The sequence below is a fragment of the Erythrolamprus reginae genome, chromosome 12 (genome assembly GCF_031021105.1).
Source record: "Erythrolamprus reginae isolate rEryReg1 chromosome 12, rEryReg1.hap1, whole genome shotgun sequence".
NCBI lineage: Eukaryota > Metazoa > Chordata > Lepidosauria > Squamata > Dipsadidae > Erythrolamprus > Erythrolamprus reginae.
In genome coordinates this window covers 1,470,324-1,493,487 of record NC_091961.1, presented here as the reverse complement: position 1 = coordinate 1,493,487, position 23,164 = coordinate 1,470,324, and the positions used below count along the sequence as shown (strand labels likewise).

Below are 23,164 nucleotides of genomic sequence, written 5' to 3'. Positions count from 1 at the left end.
GTTGGAAGGGTCCCTGGACATGTCTCGTTTTAGAACCAATTAAACCCAAAGGAAAAGAATTACAATATTTCTGTAAAGAATTGGATGCAGTTATTAAAGTAAAATGAGACCAACAGCTCAAACAGTAATACACGAATAACAAGCACTGGGCAGAATTTCTTAATTGAATTGAAGCATGTTGCTGATTTTGGTGTTTTAAATGTTTGTGCTTTTGTAAAAAGAGCACTGAGAGACAGGCAAAATATTGTTTGTATGGATCCAATGGTTTAGGTTGGAGAGGTTGGGCAAAAGGCCAGGCACCCAGTGGGGATGGTACACAGCTCACAGAAATGGTAGAAAACATCAAGAGTCATTGTGTCATACCTGGCAGACTTGTAAAAAGCCCAAAAAATGGGGTTTACATATATACAACTGAAAACATCTAGGCCTCATCTAGATCAGGGGTCTCCGATCTTTCCAACTTTAAGACTTGTGGACTTCAACTTCTGAAGTTTGCAAGTCTTAAAGTTGCCAACATTGGAGACCCTCAAGGCTCATTCTTGGACCCAGTACTCATCATCATCTTCATAAATGATCTAGATCAGGGGTCTTCTCATCTTGGCAACTTTAAGACTTGTGGACGTCAACTTTTGAAGTCCGCAAGTCTTAAAGTTGCCAAGCTTGGAGACTCCTGATCTAGATCAATTTATGAAGATGGCGGTGAGTCCTGGGTCCAAGAATGAACCTTGAGGTATCCCACCGCACGCTTCTCTCCGTGTAGAGGTAATCCTGCTTTGACTCCAGCCCAGTGTAAAAATAAAATAATAAAATAAAATAAAATAAATAAAATAAAAGGGTACGTTGATTCCAGACACCTCGGCTCACCTGTTTATTGCATGGATAATTATGCTCTGACTCCAGCCCAGTGTAAAAATAAAATAAAATAAAATAAAATAAAATAAAATAAAATAAAATAAAATAAAATAAAATAAAATAAAATAAAATAAAATAAAATAAAATAAAATAAAATAAAATAAAATAAAATAAAATAAAATAAAGTGAAGTGAAGTGAAGTGAAATGAAATAAAATATAAAATAAAATAATAATAATAATAATAAAATAAAATAAAATAAAATAATAAAAATAAAACAAAACAAAACAAAGTAAAATAAAATAAAACAATAAAATAATTAAAATTAAATAATAAAATAAATAAATTAAATAAATAAATTAAATTAAATTAAATAATAAAAGCAAAACAAAACAAAACAAAACAATAAAATAAAATAAAACAAAATAAAATAAAAACCAAAGGGTACATTGACTCCAGACCCCTGGGCTCACCTGTTTATTGCGTGGATGGGTGGGGGTGGAGCACAGGACAGTCTTGCGCAGGCGTAATAATCCCCAATGGATTCAATGATGCTGGCCACCACAGCACTGAGCATCCCAATCACACCAGCCGCTGAGATGGTGGGTAATCCCCACTGAACTGTAAGTGCAAAGACAGCCAGTTTTATATCGATGTAGGCTCCGTCCAAGGAAGAGCTTCCAGGCTAACCGACTGTGGTTTAATGAATGGGCACCCAGATGTTTTTCCCCCCAGCATCTGCAGTTGGCATTTTCAGAGGGAAAGCGATCTGCTCTGTCGTTCACGGGCAACTGAGCAACAGTGCCCGTGTGTAACACAACTAAGCTCTCACTAGATCAGGCCAATGAAATACTGAAAACCTGGACTGCAACTGGTTCTTTATCCTGGAGAATTTGTAATTGGTCCAATTTGAAGAATTTCCAAAAGAATCGGCATCTTCATAACACTCTACATTAGATTCTACCTGTGTTTTATTAATTTATTGGCCGGCTGGTGAGAGGCCTGAGCGATGCATGGTGGATCCGCGCTGGGCAATGGCTCGCACACCTGCAGAGAGGGTCCTGTACGCCAACTGTGGCACATGGGCCATAGCATTGCCATCAAGGTCCTAGCTAGTTAATCTCCACAATAAATTGGTGCCCTCTGATTAGATTAAATGGTTCTCAACCCTTCTAATGCTCACAGCAATAATTTAAAAAAACCAATATGGGTTGTCAAGAGCAGTTCAACAAATCTAATATTTAAAAATATCTAAGAACCCCTTATTTAAAAGCAAAACATACACACAAACATACCATGCATAAACTGTATAGGCCCGGGGGAGATGTCTCAATTCCCCCATGCCTGACGACAGAGGTGGATTTTAAGAAGTTTACAAAAGGCAAGGAGGGTGGGGGCAATCCTAATCTCTGGGGGGAGCTGGTTCCAGAGGGTTGGGGCCGCCACAGAGAAGGCCGCCATATAGGTAGGTAAGTAGGTAGGTAGGTAGGTAGGCAGGCAGACAGAGATAGATACATAGGTAGACAGACAGACATAGATAGGTAGACAGACAGACAGAAATAGATAGATAGATAGGTAGGTAGGTAGGTAGGTAGGTAGACAGAGAGAGAGAGAGAGAGAGAGAGGTATCTGCAGATTCACGGGCAAAGAGATTACATGGACTGTACTAACAAATGCAAAGATATCCCATTGTCTGCTCGATCCACTTACACGGATACGGGACCTTGAACCAGGGAGCCACCCGGAGAACCCCTTGCCTGGCGTCCGTGCGAGCGTAGAATCCGTACTTAGTCTTATCAGGTGGAAAGACGTCGGTCACAGTAAAGATGAAACACAGCAGCCACGAAACCAGGATGGCCAGAATGATCTGTAAGGAGGACAGGAAGGCCACTTAAAATAGCAAGCCAGGCTAGGAAGCAGGAGACGGGAGTTCGAGTCCCGCCAGCTGGGTGACCATGGGCCATACACACAGCTTCTCTACTGATAATAATTCGATATGGAGATTACTTACAGGAAACATTTTAAAAAGCTGCAAGCGATAGGCAGTCCATCCTTTTTTGGACTTATAAATGGGTAATGGTAATTTCACATTTCGGGCATACTGAGAAAACAGCAGCACTAAGAAAATAGTCCTGAAAAGATGAAAAAGAATTACTCTTACTCCGTCAGCATTTACACAGATTTAATGGGGTTTTTTAACCAATGAAATAAATGTGAAATAAATTCCTCTCTCCCTCAATAAAACTGCAAAGGACACCCCCACCCCCACCCCGATTAATTAAAGGTTTGGAGCAAAGGATAGGATTCATCTGTGTTTTCATCTGTTGTTGTTACTTGCTTTGACTCTTGAAAAGGTTAATAAATCAAGTAAATTAAATATATCTGCATGACCTCTTTAGTCAATACAGAGAAAAGAGTACAGCTATCCACCATCATTTACTGTGAAGCATTTTAATTATTTATGGTTAGCCAATGACTAATTTTGACACATCTCAAATGCTTTTGCACCATCAACATTTGCCTTTCCCAAATCTAGGTTGATTTTGTGATTTCTTTCTTGGAAGGACTTCACAATGTGCATTTAGCTAAATAAATCATGCAGGGGGGAAACTGGACAATTGGTGGGCCACTGGGTGACACAGAATGCTGGACTCGATGGGCTTTGGCCTGATTCAGCATGACTCTTTGTATGTTTTTATATTCTTACACATTCCTACACATGACTGATGGCACAAGCCCTACATGGCATTGGACCAGAGTACCTCCGGAACCGCCTGCTACTGCATGAATCCCAGCGGCTGATAAGGTCCCACAGAGTTGGCCTTCTCCGGGTCCCATCGACTAAACAATGTCGTCTGGCGGGCCCCAGGGGAAGAGCCTTCTCTGTGGCGGCCCCGGCCCTCTGGAATCAACTCCCCCCAGAGATTAGAACTGCTCCCATCCCTTGTCTTCCGTAAACTACTTAAGACCCACCTATACCGCCAGGCATGGGGGATTTGAGACATCTTTCCCCCAGCCTTATTATAATTTATGTTTGGTATGTATGTGCTGTTTAGTTTTTAATTATGATAGGGTTTTCAGTTTTTTAATATTATGTTTGTGCCATTATAATATTGTTTTTATTGTTGTTGTGAGCCGCCCCGAGTCTTCGGAGAGGGGCGGCATACAAATCTAATAAATTATTATTATTATTATTATTATTATTATTATTATTATTATTATTTATCCAATTATCAGGAGGAGCTACACAAAGTGTATATTGCTGAAACAGCAGCACCAGCCCTACTGTGCTTCAAGTGTCACTTGGAAGGGCCCTTGTGTATTCCATAAAGAGGAGAGGGCAAATATGATTAAAAGTGAGCCTTATGTAACAGTTACCCCAAGACAAATTTAGCATCCACGTTTTCCTCTTTTGACTTTAAACGCTGCGTTTTGGTGGCACCTCTGCAAGCCATTGTTTTCTTTGGCTGTCTTTTCAGTTCTCATCATTATCTCCTCTGTTACTGTTGTATAATTCCCCCCCTCCCCAAAAGCAATTTAAAAATAAAGTATTGGCGTCATCCCAAGGATGACCTATTTACAAGATATGCTGTTTTTGGAGACTGGCCTAAGCGGGTAAAAAGCCACTCTCCATTATTGATTGATAATGACGTTTTCCCGCTCCGGGTCGCAAGTGACCGCCATCCCTGAAGCTGTCCTGATTGAAGCCATCCTGAGACTTCAGTGTTGACACACAGGAGCTGAGGGATACGGAGGGGGGGAGCAGAGATGGTTGGGGTGCTGTGGCCAAAACAAAGTGCTTTCTTGGGGGCACCAAGGACGTTCCTGCAGGGGCTCGGGAGGAGAGTCTGGAGCAAGGGAGAAATTCGGCAGGTTCTGGAGAACCAGTAACAGATATTTTGAATAATTCAGGGAACCGGCAAATACCACCCCTGGCTGGTCCCAGAGTGGGGAGGGAATGGGGATTTTGCAGTATCTTTCTCCTGCCACGCCCACCGAACCAGTATGGAAAAAATTTGAATTCTACCCCTGCTCTGCAGTCACCTAAGCGACTGGGCAGGATCCCGAGAGGACCATGTGAAGGACTGCGTTGAGAAAGTGACAAATGTTCCCTTTTAATTAGGTGAAAACCGTGGGAATATTCAGAGTCACTTTTCACCAGCCTGTGCCAATATGACATCTCCAATAAACCTAATGCTTGAAGAAATTGGCTGAGTTTTGTTTGCTGTGGGGATGCTGCTTGGAACCCTGACATTCAACTGACTCTTCTAAACTTCATAGTCCACCCGGAGCCGCTATCCGGGGTCCTGAACCGGTCTACCCTGGCAGCGGGAAAACTCAGGGAAGATTGACAGGACAATCTTGTACACTCTTCTGTTGGTAATGACCTACAAAGCCCTACGTGGCATCGGGCCAGGTTACTTACGGGACCGCCTTCTGCCTCATGAATCCCAGTGACCGGTTAGGTCGCACAGAGTTGGCCTTCTCCAGGTCCCAAGTCAACCAGACAATGTTGCTTGGCAGGACCAAGGGGAAGAGCCTTCTCTGTGGGGGGCCCGGTACTCTGGGATCAGCTCTCCCCCCCCCCAGGAGATTCGCACTGCCCCACTCTACTCGCCTTTCGCAAGAATCTTAAGACTCACTTATGTCGCCAGACTTGGGGTAATTAGATCTTGGCCCCCCTGGCCAATAAATGGGATGTATGACTGTGATTTGAATTTGTTTGATTGATTTTTAATATATTGGGGTTTTAGCTTATGTAGTTTTTAATTATTAAATTTGTCTTTGTATTACTGTTTTATATTATATGCTGTGAGCTGCCCTAAATCTTTGGAGAGGGGCGGCATATAAATCTAATTAATGATAATGATGATGATGATGATGATGTTGATGATGATAATAATAATAATAATAATAATAATAATAATAATAATAATAGTTGGCCTTCTCCAGGTCCCATCGACTAAACAATGCCGTTTGGCGGGACCCAGGGGAGGAACCTTCTCTGTGGCGGCCCCGGCCCTCTGGAATCAACTCCCCCCGGAGATTCAAATTGCCCCTACCCTTCCCACCTTCCGCAAGATGTTGAAGACCTATCTATGTCGCCAGGCATGGGGGGGCTAACTATCTCTTCCCCCACCACCACCTTTTTTGTTGTTGTGAGCCGCCCCGAGTCTTCGGAGAGGGGCGGCATGCAAATCTAATAAATCTTAAATCTGAATAATAATATTGACAGCCTGGTGACCAAGAATACTTACAGCATGGCTATGCCCCAGTGTTTGCCTGCTCTCTCCCCTGCAGCCTGGAACCCGGAGAGTCCAATGAGAGCTACCGTGGGTGTAATGGTCAGAGGTCCAATGTATCGCAAGAGCGCTCCGGGCAGGCCCAGGAAACCAATCACCACTTCTATCAAAGAAGACATGATAATAGCACCTTGGATCTGAACACAGGGAAAAGAGAGAAGCCTTCGTTAGATTCCTCCCCTTCCTTCCAGCTTTTGGGGTTTTTTTGTTTTTAACAGAGGTGGTTTCATATTTCTGCAGAGATTTTTGGAATGGGTCATGAACTGCAAGTCAAAGAAAAAAACCCAAGTGCCTAGGCAGAACCGGGCAGTGGCGTTATGTGTTATGCAATGGGGTGCTTAAGCAGCAAGCTTCCCCAACTAGAGGACAGCTGATGTTCGGAGGTGCATGCTCTGTTATCCTCAGAAGGTCACTCCACCGAAGGATGACCAAACCTCATCCACTTCTTACTGCTTAAGCCCAAAGCTTAGGGTGCAACACACAGCGGGGTCCTTAGAGCAAGTCTGGCAGTCGTATCAATAGCCACATCACACGGTCATGACAGGAAGACCTGGGTTCCAAGCTAACCTTTCGAGTTCTCAGATCGACCCGGCAAGGGATGGTGACCCCACGAAGCTCTCCTAGGGGGGCAGAGGGCATGATGCCTTGGCTCAGGAGACTGCCAGCCCTCCCTTGGCTCCAGGCCTCTTGGCGGGACGGAGCTACGGTTTGAAGATGGGGAAGAGAGAGGGGAGGTTTTAAAGTGAGGAACAACTGGCAGCCCACAGCAATGGGATGGATGGGTGAAAAGGTCCATGTCACAGGCGGGCACTGGAGCGGTATTTTATTATTGTTCATTGTTCTAGATTCTGAAGGACCAAGAACACCTAAAATATTGGGAGTTCGGGTGGGAAAGAGAAGTAGAGCAGCGAGACGGACAAACCATCTACAGAAAGCAAGGCGGTGCTTCTAACCCAGGGGAAGAGCCTTCTCTGTGGCGGCCCCAGCCCTCTAGAACCAACTCCCCCCAGATATCAGAGTTGCCCCCACCCTCCTTGCCTTTCGTAAGCTCCTTAAAACCCACCTCTGTTGTCAGGCATGGGGGGATTGAGATATTCCCTTCCCCCTAGGCTTATAGAATTTATGCACGGTATGTCTGTATGTATGATTGGTTTCTTAAATTGGGGGTTTTTTACGTTACTTTTAATATTAGATTTGTTCATATTGTCTTTTTACTGTTGTTAGCCGCCCCGAGTCTACGGAGAGGGGCGGCATACAAATCTAATAACTAACTAACTAACTAACTAACTAACTAACTAACTAACTAACTAACTAAACAAACAAACAAACAAACAAAGTCTGGAGCAAAAATATAGTAAGGCCGTGCAGATTACTATCATAAGTCTTTAACTGCACAATTACATAAATGACCCGGCAGCCTCTTAACAGTTATTTTGTTGTTATTATTATTATTACTAATGGGAAGCACCCACATGCCACAAAACAGAGAGGGGCGGCATACAAATCTAATAGATAGATAGATAGATAGATAGATAGATAGATAGATAGATAGATAGATAGATAGATAGATAGATAGATAGATAGATAAAGACTCCTTAGCATGACAGTGTATTTTTTAGCAATCATGGTCTGAATCTCATGCCGTTGGGTACTTTGTGATCACAAACCAAAGGACAGGAAGGAATTGTAAAGAATCAAAGAGAGTCGGACATCTGGAGAATAGATGATGCACGTTTACCTCTCGTATTCTGGGGTACCAGATATGTTCTGTGTTCAGCAGCACCGACGTTCCGTTTGTAGCCATTACAGCTTGGAAGGTTAAAAAGAAAACACCTCTCGTTATGGCAAAATAAACAGCATTCATATACATTAAAAACGTAGCTTCTTCTCCAATACCTGGGCCCCTTATTGCCCCAGATTTCATATATATATACACAGTACATTTTATATATAGAACAATCCATTCGGCCGTCACTTTTAACTGCCTCCCTGCAGCCACCAAAAAACCCTATGGAATTGAAAATATGCCTTTGTGAGATGGGGGTAACTGAAGATGTAGCACGTACAGATATTTTAAAAATAGTGTTAGGAACATATTTATTGTCCTGCTTATTCTCAGGGAGAACAAAATAACCCCATTTTCTTCTCTGTTTTTTTAAAGTAATAGCTGTACATACAGATAAGTAGCTTGTTGTTCCCACATAACAGTCAGAAAAAATAAACCCGAGCTAACAGCTAGCAAACCACATTGGGTCCTGTATAATAATTTACGAACTGTTTTATGTAAGATCTTGAACTGCCCTTCATTCTAATAAACAACAGGGAAATATATTTTGCCTTTTGTAAACTCCTCAAAACCCACCTTTGTTGTCAGGCATGGGGGAATTGAAATATCTCCCCCGGGCCTATACAATTTATGTATGGTATGTTTGTACATATGTCTGCTTAATAATGGTTTTTTTTTAATATTTTAAATTTTAAATTATTAGATTTGTTATGAACTGTTTTATTGTGTTGTGAGCCGCCCCGAGTCTACGGAGAGGGGCGGCATACAAATCTAATAGATAGATAGATAGATAGATAGATAGATAGATAGATAGATAGATAGATAGATAGATAGATAGATAAATGAGCAAATCCAAAATGTTGACCACTCCTCTGGCTTTCATAGAAAGACTCCAACGAATGAGTTTGAGATATCTATCTGTGTAGCCAGAGGAGACCCCTGCACTCCATGAGTGAGGAAGAGCGAAGATGAAATGGTCAGTTTGTGCTTAGCCACCTCTAAGTGGCTGACTCCTTCCTTAACCTACTTTTTCCTTCCATCGATTGAAATTGTCTGTTTGACTGCCTTCTTCTCAACGGGTAGCTTCCTTCTAACCCACCACTACAGGCTTTCTCGTGGGACGTAGAAATGGTCCAAGGAGGCAGGATTTACAGCATCCATACATTGTGCCACTACTGCAGCCAGATGTTATCCCAGAATGGGCAACCCCAGTGGGCACCAAGAGGCAGAGATTCGCTTTGATGATCTGGAGCAGTGGTTCCCAACCTTGGCAACTTAGAAACATAGAAACATAGAAGTCTGACGGTAGAAAAAGACCTCATGGTCCATCTAGTCTGCCCTTATACTATTTTCTGTATTTTATCTTAGGATGGATATATGTTTATCCCAGGCAGGTTTAAATTCAGTCTCTGTGGATTTATCTACCACGTCTGCTGGAAATTTGTTCCAAGGATCTACTACTCTTTCAGTCAAACAATATTTTCTCCCATTGCTTCTGATTTTTCCCCCAACTAACTTCAGATTGTGTCCCCTTGTTCTTGTGTTCACTTTCCTATTAAAAACACTTCCCTCCTGGACCTTCGCTGGCTGGGGAATTCTGGGAGTTGGAAGTCCAAATATCTTCAAGCTGCCAAGGTTGGGAAACACTGATCTGGAGGATGGTTTCACAGCACAGATGTGATTTGGGCGCATCATGTCACAAAAATTGCCACTTCTTAATTTGGCTGGCTGCGCTGTAATAACAGCTCCTGTCTGACGCCTCCTGTTTATAGAGAGAGGACGTCTTCCAAGGCAGAACAAGAGGTCTCTGTATAAACCAAATGTTCTCTACTTACCCAACTAGCTTCCACAAAATGTCTAGCATTTGCCGAAGGCAAAGAGCAACATCATTGCCCTGGTTTATTAAAAACTGTGGTCACGTTATTTGACCTTCTGCCATTACCGATGCCGTTATAACAAACACACGTTTTAGGCCCTTGGGATATTCATCATACTACTCATGTACTAATAGTTGGGAACTGCAAATAAGCCAAATGCCAAAACTAAATGGACTACATTATGGCTTAACACAGTATGTGAACATGCTCTTAATTTTTTACCTTAACTCTGAAAGCTTCTTTTGCCAGAAATTTGGAAAGTTGTGTATGTTCATAGCTCCTTATTTGGAAAAGACTTTGGGGCACTGCCAAAATCGCAAGTAAAATATGATTATGCCTATGCGTGCTATTGCCTATTGGCAGCCGAACAAGACAAATCAGCTGTGGAAATTAGTAACACAATTCCCTCTTGTTTAATATTTCAAACCATTGGTAATATTCTAGGTGCAAAATGAGATTTCTCTTGGAATTGTCTAGTTGGGGAAAAAAATCAAATTCCAGTTCCACTGCTTTTATTGGAAAATAAAAACAAGAATTTAATATAACTTGAATGGCTCTTTGCAAAAGGGACCGCCTTCTGCTGCACGAATCCCAGTGACCAGTTAGGTCCCACAGAGTGGGTCTTCTCCGGGTTCCATCAACTAAACAATGCCACTTGGCGGGACCCAGGGGAAGAGCCTTCTCTGTGGCGGCCCCGGCCCTCTGGAACCAACTCCCCCCAGAGATTAGAATTTCCCCCACCCTCCTTGCCTTTTGTAAGCCGCCCCGAGTTCGCGGAGAGGGGCGGCATACAAATCTAAATAATAAATAAATAAATAATAAATAAATAAAGCTCCTTAAAACCCACCTCTGCCACCAGGTATGGGGGAATTGAGATGCTCTTTCCCCCTAGGCCTTTACAATTTCATGTGTGGTATGTCTGTATGTGTGTTTGGTTTTTTTATATTAATGGGTTTTTTAATCATTTTTAGTATTTATTGGATTATTATTGTACATTGTTTTATTACTGTTGTTAGCCGCCCCGAGTCTTCGGAGAGGGGCGGCATACAAATCCAATAAATAAATAAATAAAATTAAAATAAAAAACTAGAATTTAATATAACTTGAACGGCTAACACCTTTATTTAAAGGGACGCTTTTGCACATAATGTGAAAACAGGGAGCCTGAGGTTAGACTTTACAGCAGGAGAGCCATGTTAGTTAAAAAGAAAAAAGAACGGGAATCTGGTAGCATCTTTTCTAACTACAGTAAGCTTAAATCTTTAACTTATGCATGGCTGCTGCAAATTGATGTGCCCAGCTGATACATTTGTCACCCAAAAGGTGGAGATGGGAACTAGAGGCTCAATTATACTAAATTTAATCTTAATAAGGATGAAATGGCTGAAAGAGTGGAAATTGTAGAAGAGTGTGACAACCATGTTATACTCTGCCCTGAATAACTGAACAAATTCAACAAATTAAGAGAGAAAGATTAGGAAGGATTCTACAGTTGGAAATCCTAGAGGGGGAAAACAGCTCTGGATACTTGGAAAATTCAGGAAAAAATGTAATTTGTATTTATTATTTGTATTTATTAGATTTGTATGCCGCCCTTCTCCGAAGACTCGGGGCGGCTAACAACAATATAAAAAGACAATGTAAACTTTGTAATATTCTGACTACAATGTAATATTAAAGGCCCAATCAAACACCACAGAGGAAGAAAAACAAAAGATGCCAGATGAGACACAAATATATCTCTAATCAATTGAAGGAAAGAAAAATTAAAAACGGAAGTGTAGACATGTAACTAAAATGGAATGCCAGCAAATAGCCTGAATCTGCAAAAATCGGTCAGGAAGGCTAAGGCTCAGAATGAACTAAGAGTTGCAAAAGACACCAAAAACAACCCCTTTCCAAGGTTCCTTCTCGATCGATGGTTATATGATTCGAGTGGACAACAATCTCAGAGTTTTCAGAAACCGATTACTTGGAGAATAAAAGGAAAACATTAATGACGTCACCGTTGCACATTTTTTCCACACAATCTTCTTTGATATTTCTGGGAACCAGAAAATTAATTTGATTCCAAAGATGCTGTGCTTCAAAGCAAAGTGCCCTCCAGCAAGAGGCTTTGAGTCATTGCGATTGATCAACCTGACATCTAATTAACCGATTACTTTTCCTTCGTGTGTGCCAATTATTTTTGGGTTTATCTTATTGCTATGTTATAAACAAAGTACAGTATATGGTCTACTTTCAATTCTGGGAACGGATTCTCTTTCCTGACTCCATCTGCATTTAATGGAGCCCCTGTTTAATGCGGCCTTTCCCATGCTGAATTCTGGGGGCTACTCTAGTGTAGAGAGGGGGATATTGATTCGGCTGAGCTGCAAGGGGTTCAATCGGGGACCCTTCCTTCGGGCAGGTCTGGCAACAGTTAGAGGGAAACTTGCCTACGATGGTTAAACTAGACTAGCCAGTTCCAATTATAATTAAAAGCAAACCTTCTTAAATAATGGTTTATAAAACTTGATTCACTAATCTTTGTTCGCAATGCTTGGTGCAATTTATTTGTAGTTCACCCAGTGGGCGAAGCAACAAGGAAAAAACTAAGGTTTTTTTTCTTCTCTTTTTCTCCTAGTTTATAAAGTGTAAATATCCTATTTTATGGAAGGCAATTTAGGTTTCCTGAATTCTTAACACTCAATTCAGCTAAATTCAGGAGGCTCTGAGGGCTTTGAAAAAAATAAGCCCCACATCCTGTTCCTCCTGGGCTATTGATTGCCTTTCAACTTGAAGGTGTTGCAAAACCATCCAGCAGCCTCAATAAGTAAACTGACCCATGAGGTTTGCCCCCCCCCCTTTCAGAAACTCCTCCCAAGAACCATTTCAATGAAATTCTCGTGGGAAGAATATGGGAAGCTGGTGTTGCCTGTCCCTTGAGAAACCAGGAGAACTGCCTTGAAATTTGCATCAAAAATCCCCATTTTTTTTTCCCTTTGGGGATCTTCTAGAGCAGTTACAGAATTGGTAAACCATTCTGGAGATTCTGTAAAGGTAGAAACCCCTTTATGGCTGTTATAGAAACATAGAAACATAGAAGTCTGACAGCAGAAAAAGACCTCCTGGTCCATCTAGTCTGCCCCTATACTATTTCCTGTATTTTATCTTAGGATGGATATGTGTTTATCCCAGGCAGGTTTAAATTCAGTTACTGTGGATTGACCAACCACGTCTGCTGGAAGTTTGTTCCAAGGATCTACTACTCTTTCAGTAAAATAATATTTTCTCATGTTGCTTTTGATCTTTCCCCCAACTGACTTCAGATTGTGTCCCCTTGTTCTTGGGTTCACTTTCCTATTAAAAACACTTCCCTCCTGAACCTTATTTAACCCTTTGACATATTTCAATGTTTCAATCATGTCCCCCCTTTTCCTTCTGTCCTCCAGACTAGACAGATGGAGTTCATGAAGTCTTTCCTGATACGTTTTATGCTTAAGACCTTCCACCATTCTTGTAGCCCGTCTTTGGACCTGTTCAATTTTGTCAATATCTTTTTGTAGGTGAGGTCTCCAGAACTGGACACAGTATTCCAAATGGGGTCTCACCAGCGGGATCACAATCTCCCTCTTCCTGCTGGTTATACCTCTAGCTGTGCAGCCAAGCATCCTACTTGCTTTCCCTACCGCCTGACTGCAGTGTTCACCCATTTTGAGACTGTCTGAAATCACGACCCCTAAATCCTTTTCTTCTGAAGTTTTTGCTAACACAGAACTGCCAATGCAATACTCAGATGGAGGATTCCTTTTCCCCAAGTGCATTATTTTACATTTGGAAACATTCAACTGCAGTTTCCATTGCTTTGACCACTTATCTAGTAAAGCTAAATCATTTGCCATATTACAGACTGTCAGAAATCATGACCCCTCAATCCTTCTCTCCTGAAGTTTTTGCTAACACAGAACTGCCAATGCAATACTCAGATTGAGGATTCCTTTTCCCCAAGTGCATTATTTTACATTTGGAAACATTAAACTACAGTTTCCATTGCTTTGACCACTTATCTAGTAAAGCTAAATCATTATAAATCAGAATCAGCCTTACAACCCACCCACCACCCCACCCCAAAAAGAAGTTCCCTTCTGTTTTGGCTCTTGCCCTGAAGGACCAAAGGCCTGGAAGGAAAGGACGGCTGCTCACCTGTGTTATTACACTTCCATTTGTCCAGAGAGAGGATGGCTTTCGCAGGGGCCAAGAACGCAAAAGCACTGGCCTGAAACAAGGGTAACCTGAAAGAGGCAAAAAACCTCACATTTTAGCACACTGCCAAAGCAGGCAAGAAGAGTCACCTCTTCAGTCTTATCATTACGAGTTATCTTCCCAAATGTAATCTTATCTAAATTTATTTGTAGTGCCCATAAACAGAAATACCAAGCAATATAAGAAATTTAAAATGTAACTCTACAATTGAGCAATAAAGAGAACAAGGAACAGAGTTGACATCAATAGCAATAGCATTTAATAAATGGTATTAATTAATAAATAAAATGTAGACTTACATACCACTTCATATTGCTTTCCAGCCCTAAGTGGTTTACAGAGAGTCTCTTGCCCCCCAACAATCTGGGTCCTCATTTGACCCACCTTATTAACAAGATCTTCTCAAGGTTTGATGGGAAATCTTTCCTGGGACTTCTCATGCCTTCCCATTCATAAATGTTTCCCATCCCATCGTAAGTTGCACATAGCTTTTAGCATTTAGATTTTATACACTGTTTCACAGTGCTTTCCAGCCCTCTCTAAGCGGTTTGCAGAGAGCCAGCCTCTTTCCCCCAACAATCTGGGTCCTCCTTTGACCCACCTGGGAAGGATGGAAGGCTGAGTCAACTTTGAGCCTGGTGAGATTCGATCTGCCAAACTGCTGGCAGCTGGTGATCAGCAGAAGTCGCTTGCAGGATTGCACTCTAACCACTGCACCACCAAGGCTCAAGCAATATGTGGACTCAGTTGATGGTTTCTAAAAAGTCATAAAGACCTCGAGGACGACAATCTCATCAATGAAAGAGAAATATTTTAGAAACCTCTCTCTTTATCTAAGCCAGGGGTCTCTAAACTGGGCAGCCTTTAGATTTGTGGATTTCAACTCCTAGGATTTCCCAGCCAGCATTAGGCGTTCATTTAAATGATAAATGTCGTTTGGCGGGTCCCAGGGGAAGAGCCTTCTCTGTGGCGGCCCTGGCCCTCTGGAATCAACTCCCCCCAGAGATTAGAACGGACCCCACCCTCCTTGTCTTTCGCAAATTACTCAAGACCCACCTTTATCGCCAGGCATGGGGGAACTGAGACATCCTCCCCCAGGCTTTTATATTTTATGTTTGGTATGTATGTGTTGTATGGTTTTTAAATTGTTGGGGTTTTAGATATGTTTTATTTTAATATTAGATTTGTCTCACTGTTATATTGTTTTTGTATTACTGTTGTGAGCCGCCCCGAGTCTTCGGAGAGGGGCGGCATACAAATCTAATAAATAATAATAAATAATAATAATAAAGGTGAACAGGACAGAAAATAATAGTATTTTACTATAAATCGCTCCAAGGGCAAAAGCTATTTCTTAGTTCTAATTAGGGAATCCTACCTACCTTAGTCCTGGACAGTTTTGAGATTATCTTTTTTTCTGCATTCTCAGAGTCTTAAAATGACAACCCCCCCACCCACCCACCCCCCACTCTACAGGGATCCTCCCTCCCACAGGAATTCAAAGAAACTGCTCCAGCAATGCACAAGGTAGAATCCTTCACTCGTCTTGTTCGCTTTCTTCATGAGTCCATGTGTTTTAGAATGTCAGATTGGAGTCAAGGCTTAATAGCCACTAAATCATACAATCAGCAGAAACCAACGGGCACATTCCTTCCCTTTGGGGGGAAACAGCAGCTCCTACAGCTTAAGATCCTTGGCAATTGGAATGCCAAGGATACGTCACAATGTTGGGCGGCAACATTTTGTCTAGCATCAATGGTACAGCCAAATTTTGTCCGACTGCAGTGAAAATGAAGCTACAACTGACACACATTTCTCTGTCTGAATGTATGTTATTCACTTTATTATTTGCTTATTTTGAATACAACTGTTTTTTGAAGGGGCAAAAACATCTCACTTAACAAACAAGATGGGTGAGAGGTTGCCTTTCACATTAAAAACCTTTGCAAATGCTCATAATAGGTAAAAAAAAAGTTTAAAAAGAAGTAGTGCATCTGGAATGATCAAATAACTAAATAACCATTGCTTAATCACAGGATCATTACAAGCACACCTTTGTTGCCAGGCATGGGGGAATTAAGATACCGCCAGGCTTATATAGCTTACGCATGGTATGATTGTGTTGTATGGTTTTAATGTTAGGTTTTTAGATGTTTTTAATATTAAATTTGTTATACTGTTATTATTTGGTTATGAGCCGCTCCGAGTCTACAGAGAGGGGCGGCATACAAATCTAATAAATAATAATAATAATAATAATAATTATTATTATTATTATTATTATTATTATTATTATTATTATTATTATTATTATTAGAAACATAGAAGTCTGACGGCAGAAAAAGACCTCATGGTCCATCTAGTCTGCCCTTATACTATTTTCTGTATTTTATCTTAGGATGGATAGATGTTTATCCCAGGCATGTTTAAATTCAGTTACTGTGGATTTACCAACCACGTCTGCTGGAAGTTTGTTCCAAGCATCTACTACTCTTTTCAGTCAAATAATATTTTCTCACGTTGCTATTGATCTTTCCCCCAACCATTATTATTATTATTATTATTATTATTATTATTATTATTATTATTATTATTATCTACAAAGAAAAAAGGGTTCACTTTTTACAAGCCAATACCACTTCTTGCAGGATTACCGGTATTCCCTAAAGCAGTGTTTCCCAACCTTGGCAACTTGAAGATATTTGGACTTCAACTCCCAGAATTCCCCAGCCAGCATTCGCTGGCTGGGGAATTCTGGGAGTTGAAGTCCAAATATCTTCAAGTTGCCAAGGTTGGGAAACACTGCCCTAAAGGATCGATTTCAGTCCGTTTCAAACTTGAGAACTTCAGGATGTGTGGATTCAATTCTCAGACAGCATGCAGTCAATATTTTGAAAATATTTGCAAAACCAGACTGTTCTTCCTTAAAGGATAATTCTCAGAATTGTTCAGAATAATGTATTTGGTGGCAAACCAAACATAATCTGCTTTAAGAAAACAAGGCAAAAAAGAAGCCATCTGATTTCTGTTTCTACGTATGACCGGTGTCCTCTTGGGTACATTTCTGGTAATAAGGAGTAGAGAGCTAGGTGTTCACCAGAACCGGCTTGTCTCTTTTGAGGAATAAGACGATGAACTACAGAGGGCTTTGATGACCCTTGGCACACCTGTACTAGGAGGAGACGATGCTTAACTGGTCATTCTCATGAAGACTTTCCATACAGCTCCGAGACTTCTATACTGCTGCACGGGGTTTTACAGCCTTCTCCAAGTGGTTTGCAGAGCCAGCGGGTGGGTCCTCACTGGATCAACTCAAACAATCTCTATTTTTCTGGATTTTGAGCCATCACATCAGTTGGTCAAAAGGATCAAGTCGGAAACTTTACGGGCAAGCAAAAATACTCGATCCGTTTCTTTCGCAAGGTCCTCTTTTTCAGGCTGCTTGTTCTAATTCAAGAAACTTAGAAAGATGTTGAACAAACCCTGAAGGTTTTCTTTGGGCTGGTATCCTTCAATAAGCTTCACTGGTTTATTTAAACTGGCCTGCCTTTTTTTATCCTATTGAGCTACCATTCCCCACCCAATATTCTCTTTCATAGGTAAATATACCCAATATTTTTGGAAAGAAAGGCTCCAAAATGAAATCATACTTGGAAGGGCTAGGCCTACAGGAAAAGATGACTGTGTTAATTCTTTTGTTATTTTTTCCATGTTATTTTTTAATACTCTGCCTTGAACAAACATAATATAGATGTAGGTACTCACCCTGGTGCAAAGGTGAAAAAGAGTATATTGGTTTTTTTCTAATGTAACAGAATACTATAACTGGATGGAAAATTCTATGCGCTTGCTGCTAAAGGAAATCTAAAACCTATTTTGCTTTGATCGTTAATTTCTAATACCATATGTTGTAATAGAGAAATGACAAAAGTTAAATATATGTTTTAAAAAGAAACAAAGCCATAAGTCTTCCACTAAAAGAACATTTACACGCTGTGGGTAGCTCTGCCGGCTCCCATTTTTAAACACAAATCAGCTCCAGCAACCACACAGAGAAATGGTGGTTAGGTGGGGGACGAGGTATCGATTGTCGCTACTCTTTGGGAGCTGCAAAAGCAGGTCTTGGTTGGAACAGAATTTATTTCGTACATAATAACAAGAGTTGGAAGGGACCCTGGAGGTCTTCTAGTCCAACCCCCTGCTCAAGCAGGAAATCCTATCCTATTCCAGACAAGTGTGTGTCCATAGAAAGCCTCCAGTGAGGGAGCATCTACAACTTCTAGTGGGAAGCTGTTCCACTGGTCAATTCTTCTCACTGTCAGGAAATGTCTCCTTAATTCCAGGGTGCTTCTCTCCTTGATTAGTTTCCATCCCTTGCTTCATGTCCTGCCTTCAGGCGCTTTGGAGAAGCAGCTGTGGCAGCCCTTCAAACGCTGGAAGACTGCTCTCCTACATATCACCCCTGGTCTTTCCTTTCTCCAGACTAGCCAAACCCAGTCCCTGCAGCTGTTGCTTATATGTTATAGAGTCCAGCCCTCTAATTATTCTCCTTGCTCTTCCCTTCATTCTTTCCAGAGAGTCTCAACATTTTTCTACAATATTGTGATGACCAAAACTGGAAGCAGTGTTCCACATGTGGTCTTACTAAGATTTTATAAAATGGTACTAATACTTCACGTGATCTTGATGCTGTCCCTGATGGTGTTGGCTTTCAGGAGATGAAATCTGCAATCCTGAGGTGATCAGCCCCATCATTACCCAAAACAAGACATAAATTATACCAAGTCTGCATTGGTTGCCGATCAGTTTCCGGTCACAATTCAAAGTGTTACTTATGACCTATAAAGCCCTTCATGGCACCGGACCAGAATATCTCCGGGACCGCCTTCTGCTGCACAAATCCCAGCGACCAGTTAGGTCCCACAGAGTGGGCCTTCTCCGGGTCCCGTCGACTAAACAATGTCGTCTGGCGGGACCCAGGGGAAGAGCCTTCTCTGTGGCGGCCCCAACCCTTTGGAACCAACTCCCCCCAGATATCAGAGTTGCCCCACCCTCCTAGCCTTTCGTAAGCTCCTTAAAACCCACCTCTGTCGTCAGGCATGGGGGAATTGAGACTTTCCCTCCCCCTAGGCTTATAAAATTTATGCATGGTATGCTAGTATGTATGATTGGTTTCTAAATTGGGGCTTTAAATTAACTTAAATATTAGATTTGTTTACATTGTATTATTATTGCTGTGAGCCACCCTGAGTCTGCGGAGAGGGGTGACATACAAATCTGATTAATAAATAAATAAATAAAATAAAATAAATAAGTGCGTGATTGCTCCTTCTAAGCAGTGCGGAAGGCAGCGTCTAGAGAATCGGGGCACAAGGCTTGATGCCAATGAGGCTTCATTACCTTTCACCCCATAAGACGTTGCCAGCATCAGATAAGATACAGGTGGTCCTTGACCTTCAACCATAATTGAGCTAATAACTTTGCTCGTAAGCCGTGAGGGATCTTTAAGTGGGTCATCATGCGACTGCGCCCCATTTTCCAACCTTTCCTTTTTGCTGCTGTTGCTAAGCCTGTAAGAGCGATGCCTCCTGTTCTCTGTGCTGAAAGAATCCCCTCTGAGCATTACGCGGAAACGGTGCCTGGTGCCTCAAAGCGTCTTCCGTCCTTCTCATCTCTGCTGGAAGGACTTCAGGCCCCAGGACTAAGAAAAGTCTCCTGTGGCGGAGAACTTGGGAAGCAGCTGCTAATGAGAGGGGACGGTTTAGGCACTACTACTTCAACTCTCTCGGTAGACTTTAAGTAACGTCTTTCATTTTACTATCAGAGTCAACTAGGACTAATGCTTTCAATTTTGTATTATTATCTGCTGTTTCTTGAACTAACTACTAATTTATTACTTTATTAACTGGACTTGTAAGCTGCCCCCCTCCATGGACTCGTGGACATTATTATGCTTTGAATGAATGCTACTTGGCAAGTGAAAATTTTAAAATATAAATTAGATAACTTTTCTTTTTAAATTTGTTTACGTAAGCTAAATACTGTACTTCCATCATCGTCATCTTTGCCAGCATGTTATTATCGATTTTCTAAAAATGATGATATCCATCCTTTCTGTAGGAAGGAAATTTAAAGGAAGTCTACGCAGGCCTCCCCCTTATTTCAACCCCCACGAGCACCCTAGGAATCCAAAGCCATGCGTTGAGTCTCACAGCTGAAAGATGCCAGGAAGCTGGTTCTCCCCAGGCGAAGCAGTCGGCCTTTAATCAAGACACAATGCTAAATCCATCAGCATTACTGCCGGGAGTTCATGAGAAAAGTTATAAGCAGTTAACACATCACCAAAGAGTAACTCACCTGCACCCAAATGTTGTTTGCAACAAAGTTGTGATTCCAACACAGAAAAATATGGTCCCAATCAACTGGCTGGTGGCCCACTGGTCAACTCCAACACACATGGCATCTGCTAGCAAGAAGGGCACGGCTATGGTGCCACTGAAACAGGTCAGGTAATGCTGCAAAGAACAAAGGGTTGTTTTTTAATTGTGTGTGTGTGTGTACCTGTGTAAACTGCTTCCCCTATGTTTGCAATACCATTATGATTAAACCAAGACGATTAATAATTCTGTATGAATAGTTTTATCCATTAGGAAATGACCATTACCTTAATAAAGAATCCAACTTTGACAATACCAGTGAAGGATTAGGAAATGGCAGTCCAAAATAAAAACTAGTTATTATGCTGGATGGGTTGGATGCCATCATGTCTCCTAACTCTAACTAAATTCTATTGGGGAGGGTCCATCAGATGTTAGGGAAGAGACCACAGCTCAGTTACGGATTCAGTATCTATTAAAATGATCTTAGACAGGTGACTTTGAACAAACTCCTCGGTAGTCCAAAATAGCCAATTTATATTGGATGGATTCAAGGTGTTACCGCCCCGAGTCTTCGGAGAGGGGCGGCATACAAATCTAATTAATAATAATAATAATAATAATAATAATAATAATAATAATAATACCTTTATACGAATCTGCATATGGATAGTGCATGAGACATGAAAAGCCCCAATTTTATTCTCTTGTCTTCTTATCCCCAGAAGAACTTATTCTCCCACTCAGCAATTATCTTAGCGGGGCAAACAAAGATCTTTAATCAAAGGCAACCTCCAGTTTGGGCTGAGCCATCACCTCTGCGGTCTCCATTGTTACTGCCAAGCCAGGCCACTAACCGCTGGGCAGCTGATCAGTGCCCTGGGCGTCTTGGCTCAGCTCTGCACTTAATCAGCTTACAAAATGACAGAAAAATGTAACATCGGGCGATGTAAGTTGGTATAAACCAGCTACAGCATCTGATTGTATAACCTCCTACTAAGTATAAGATCTATAGGAAGCTGAGCTGTAAAAGTCCACTAAAAATGGAAAGGTTTGCTAGAGGACGATTGATTTAATGTGCTCGCATGTCACCCCTTCCTCCCATTCAAGAACTGGGCAGGAGAATATTCTCACGGAAGGTGTCCAGGCTTAAAGCCTCCCTTCCATCCCTAGTGAAGCTCCCAAGTACAACAAATGTAGGAGGCATGTTTTACATTCCTAAATAAATTTGGAATTCAGGCCCTCTTATTTTTTGGAAATAACCTTCATATAGTGATGCAGAGACGACTTATTCAAGAAGAAAATACTATGGCCAGAAACACCTTGTTCTGATAGACCCCCCCCCCCCCCCCCACATTTCTGTTCAGAGCAACAAATAAGGAAACCAGGAATAAATTATCCGTAGTTTCTTGCTGCCTGAATTACCCTAATAAACAGGAGTCCTGGGACAGTATCCTTCCCATATCAAGCAATTCTAAAAATAATACTTCAAAATTAAATTCTGACTTGGTTCATTGCTCGCTAGCATTTGAATGAAAACACGTATTGGAACAAATTGTACCTGTAACCCCAAGAATATGCAGAGATACCAGGGAGGAACATCTTCAATTGTGTAGATCATGTCCGTTCTTTGTGCGTCTGAGCTTCCGCTGCTGTCGAGGGTTTCTGCCAGAGAACTCTGTCAACCATTAAATTAGCCACCATTTAATACCACGGTCTATTGCTAGGTTACTGGGATACGCCTGAGAAGCAATAGCAAAACCCCCAAACCTTTCACTTCTCTAGTAATCAGATAAACTACACGAACGCCCTCTCTTTAATGTAGCCAACCTCTGCCTTTACATATAAGCAAAGCATTCTTCTCTTCCTATGATATAATCACCGTATATCCTGCGCCAAAAGAAATAAAACAATTGTGTTGCCCAACTGTTTACACAAAGAAATGTAGATGGTAGATTAGAGGCTAAGGGATGTTTTCTGGAAAAAAAGAAAGATGACACTTGCATAAGAGATTCAGACTCCATGGTTTATGAGAGCACTTTAATGTTTTCTAATGAGACACCGGATGTGGAATGCCACTGTTAAATACTCGTGCTGGTTGGCTTGTCAGAGGAACCACTCTTAATTGTGTAGGAAATGTGCCTCATGTCAATTTCATCACGGCTGCGACAGATTCAGAGTTTAGAGAAGACAAGGAAGTGTAAAGTGTAAATATAAACATTTCTATGACATATCTGAGTTTTGGAATCTCTTTTGAGGTTCTTAGTCAGGGAAGTGTTTTTAGGCCTCCTAAACATTAAAAAGATTTATTTATTTGTTTGTTTGTTTGTTTATTAATTAATTAATTAATTAATTAATTAATTAATTGCATTTTTATGCCGCCCCTCTCCGTAGAAAAATATGGGAAAAATATGCAGCAATCAAATTTAACAAAACCATAGATGAAGATTAGATTTGTGTGAGAGGCAGGATTTGCTTTACATTACAGATAATCCTCACTCACCAGCTAAATGCTACACACTGAATAAGTTAAATGCAATATCATCTGAACTTTAGACATCAGAAGATTGATGGCAGAAAAAGACCTCATGGTCCATCTGGTCTGCCCTTATACTGTTTCCTGTATTTTATCTTAGGGTGGATCTATGTTTATCCCAGGCAGGTTTAAATTCAGTGACTGTAGTAGATTGACCAACCACGTCGGCTGGAAGTTTGTTCCAAGCAT

The 23,164-nt window shown here is 41.3% G+C and overlaps 1 protein-coding gene across 1 annotated transcript in view; it reads right to left on the bottom strand.

Moving 5' to 3' along the window:
* Window positions 1-23,164, bottom strand: part of SLC23A2 (solute carrier family 23 member 2) — a 68,724-nt gene that overhangs the window by 14,637 nt on the left and 30,923 nt on the right. The window contains exons 4-11 of the mRNA XM_070765984.1: window positions 22,001-22,117; window positions 20,420-20,577; window positions 14,003-14,091; window positions 7,893-7,963; window positions 6,110-6,291; window positions 2,863-2,983; window positions 2,562-2,718; window positions 1,325-1,472 (exon numbers count right to left, since the gene is read on the bottom strand). Of these exons, the coding sequence (XP_070622085.1) occupies window positions 1,325-1,472; window positions 2,562-2,718; window positions 2,863-2,983; window positions 6,110-6,291; window positions 7,893-7,963; window positions 14,003-14,091; window positions 20,420-20,577; window positions 22,001-22,117 (1,043 nt within the window). The remainder of the gene's footprint in view (window positions 1-1,324; window positions 1,473-2,561; window positions 2,719-2,862; window positions 2,984-6,109; window positions 6,292-7,892; window positions 7,964-14,002; window positions 14,092-20,419; window positions 20,578-22,000; window positions 22,118-23,164) is intronic.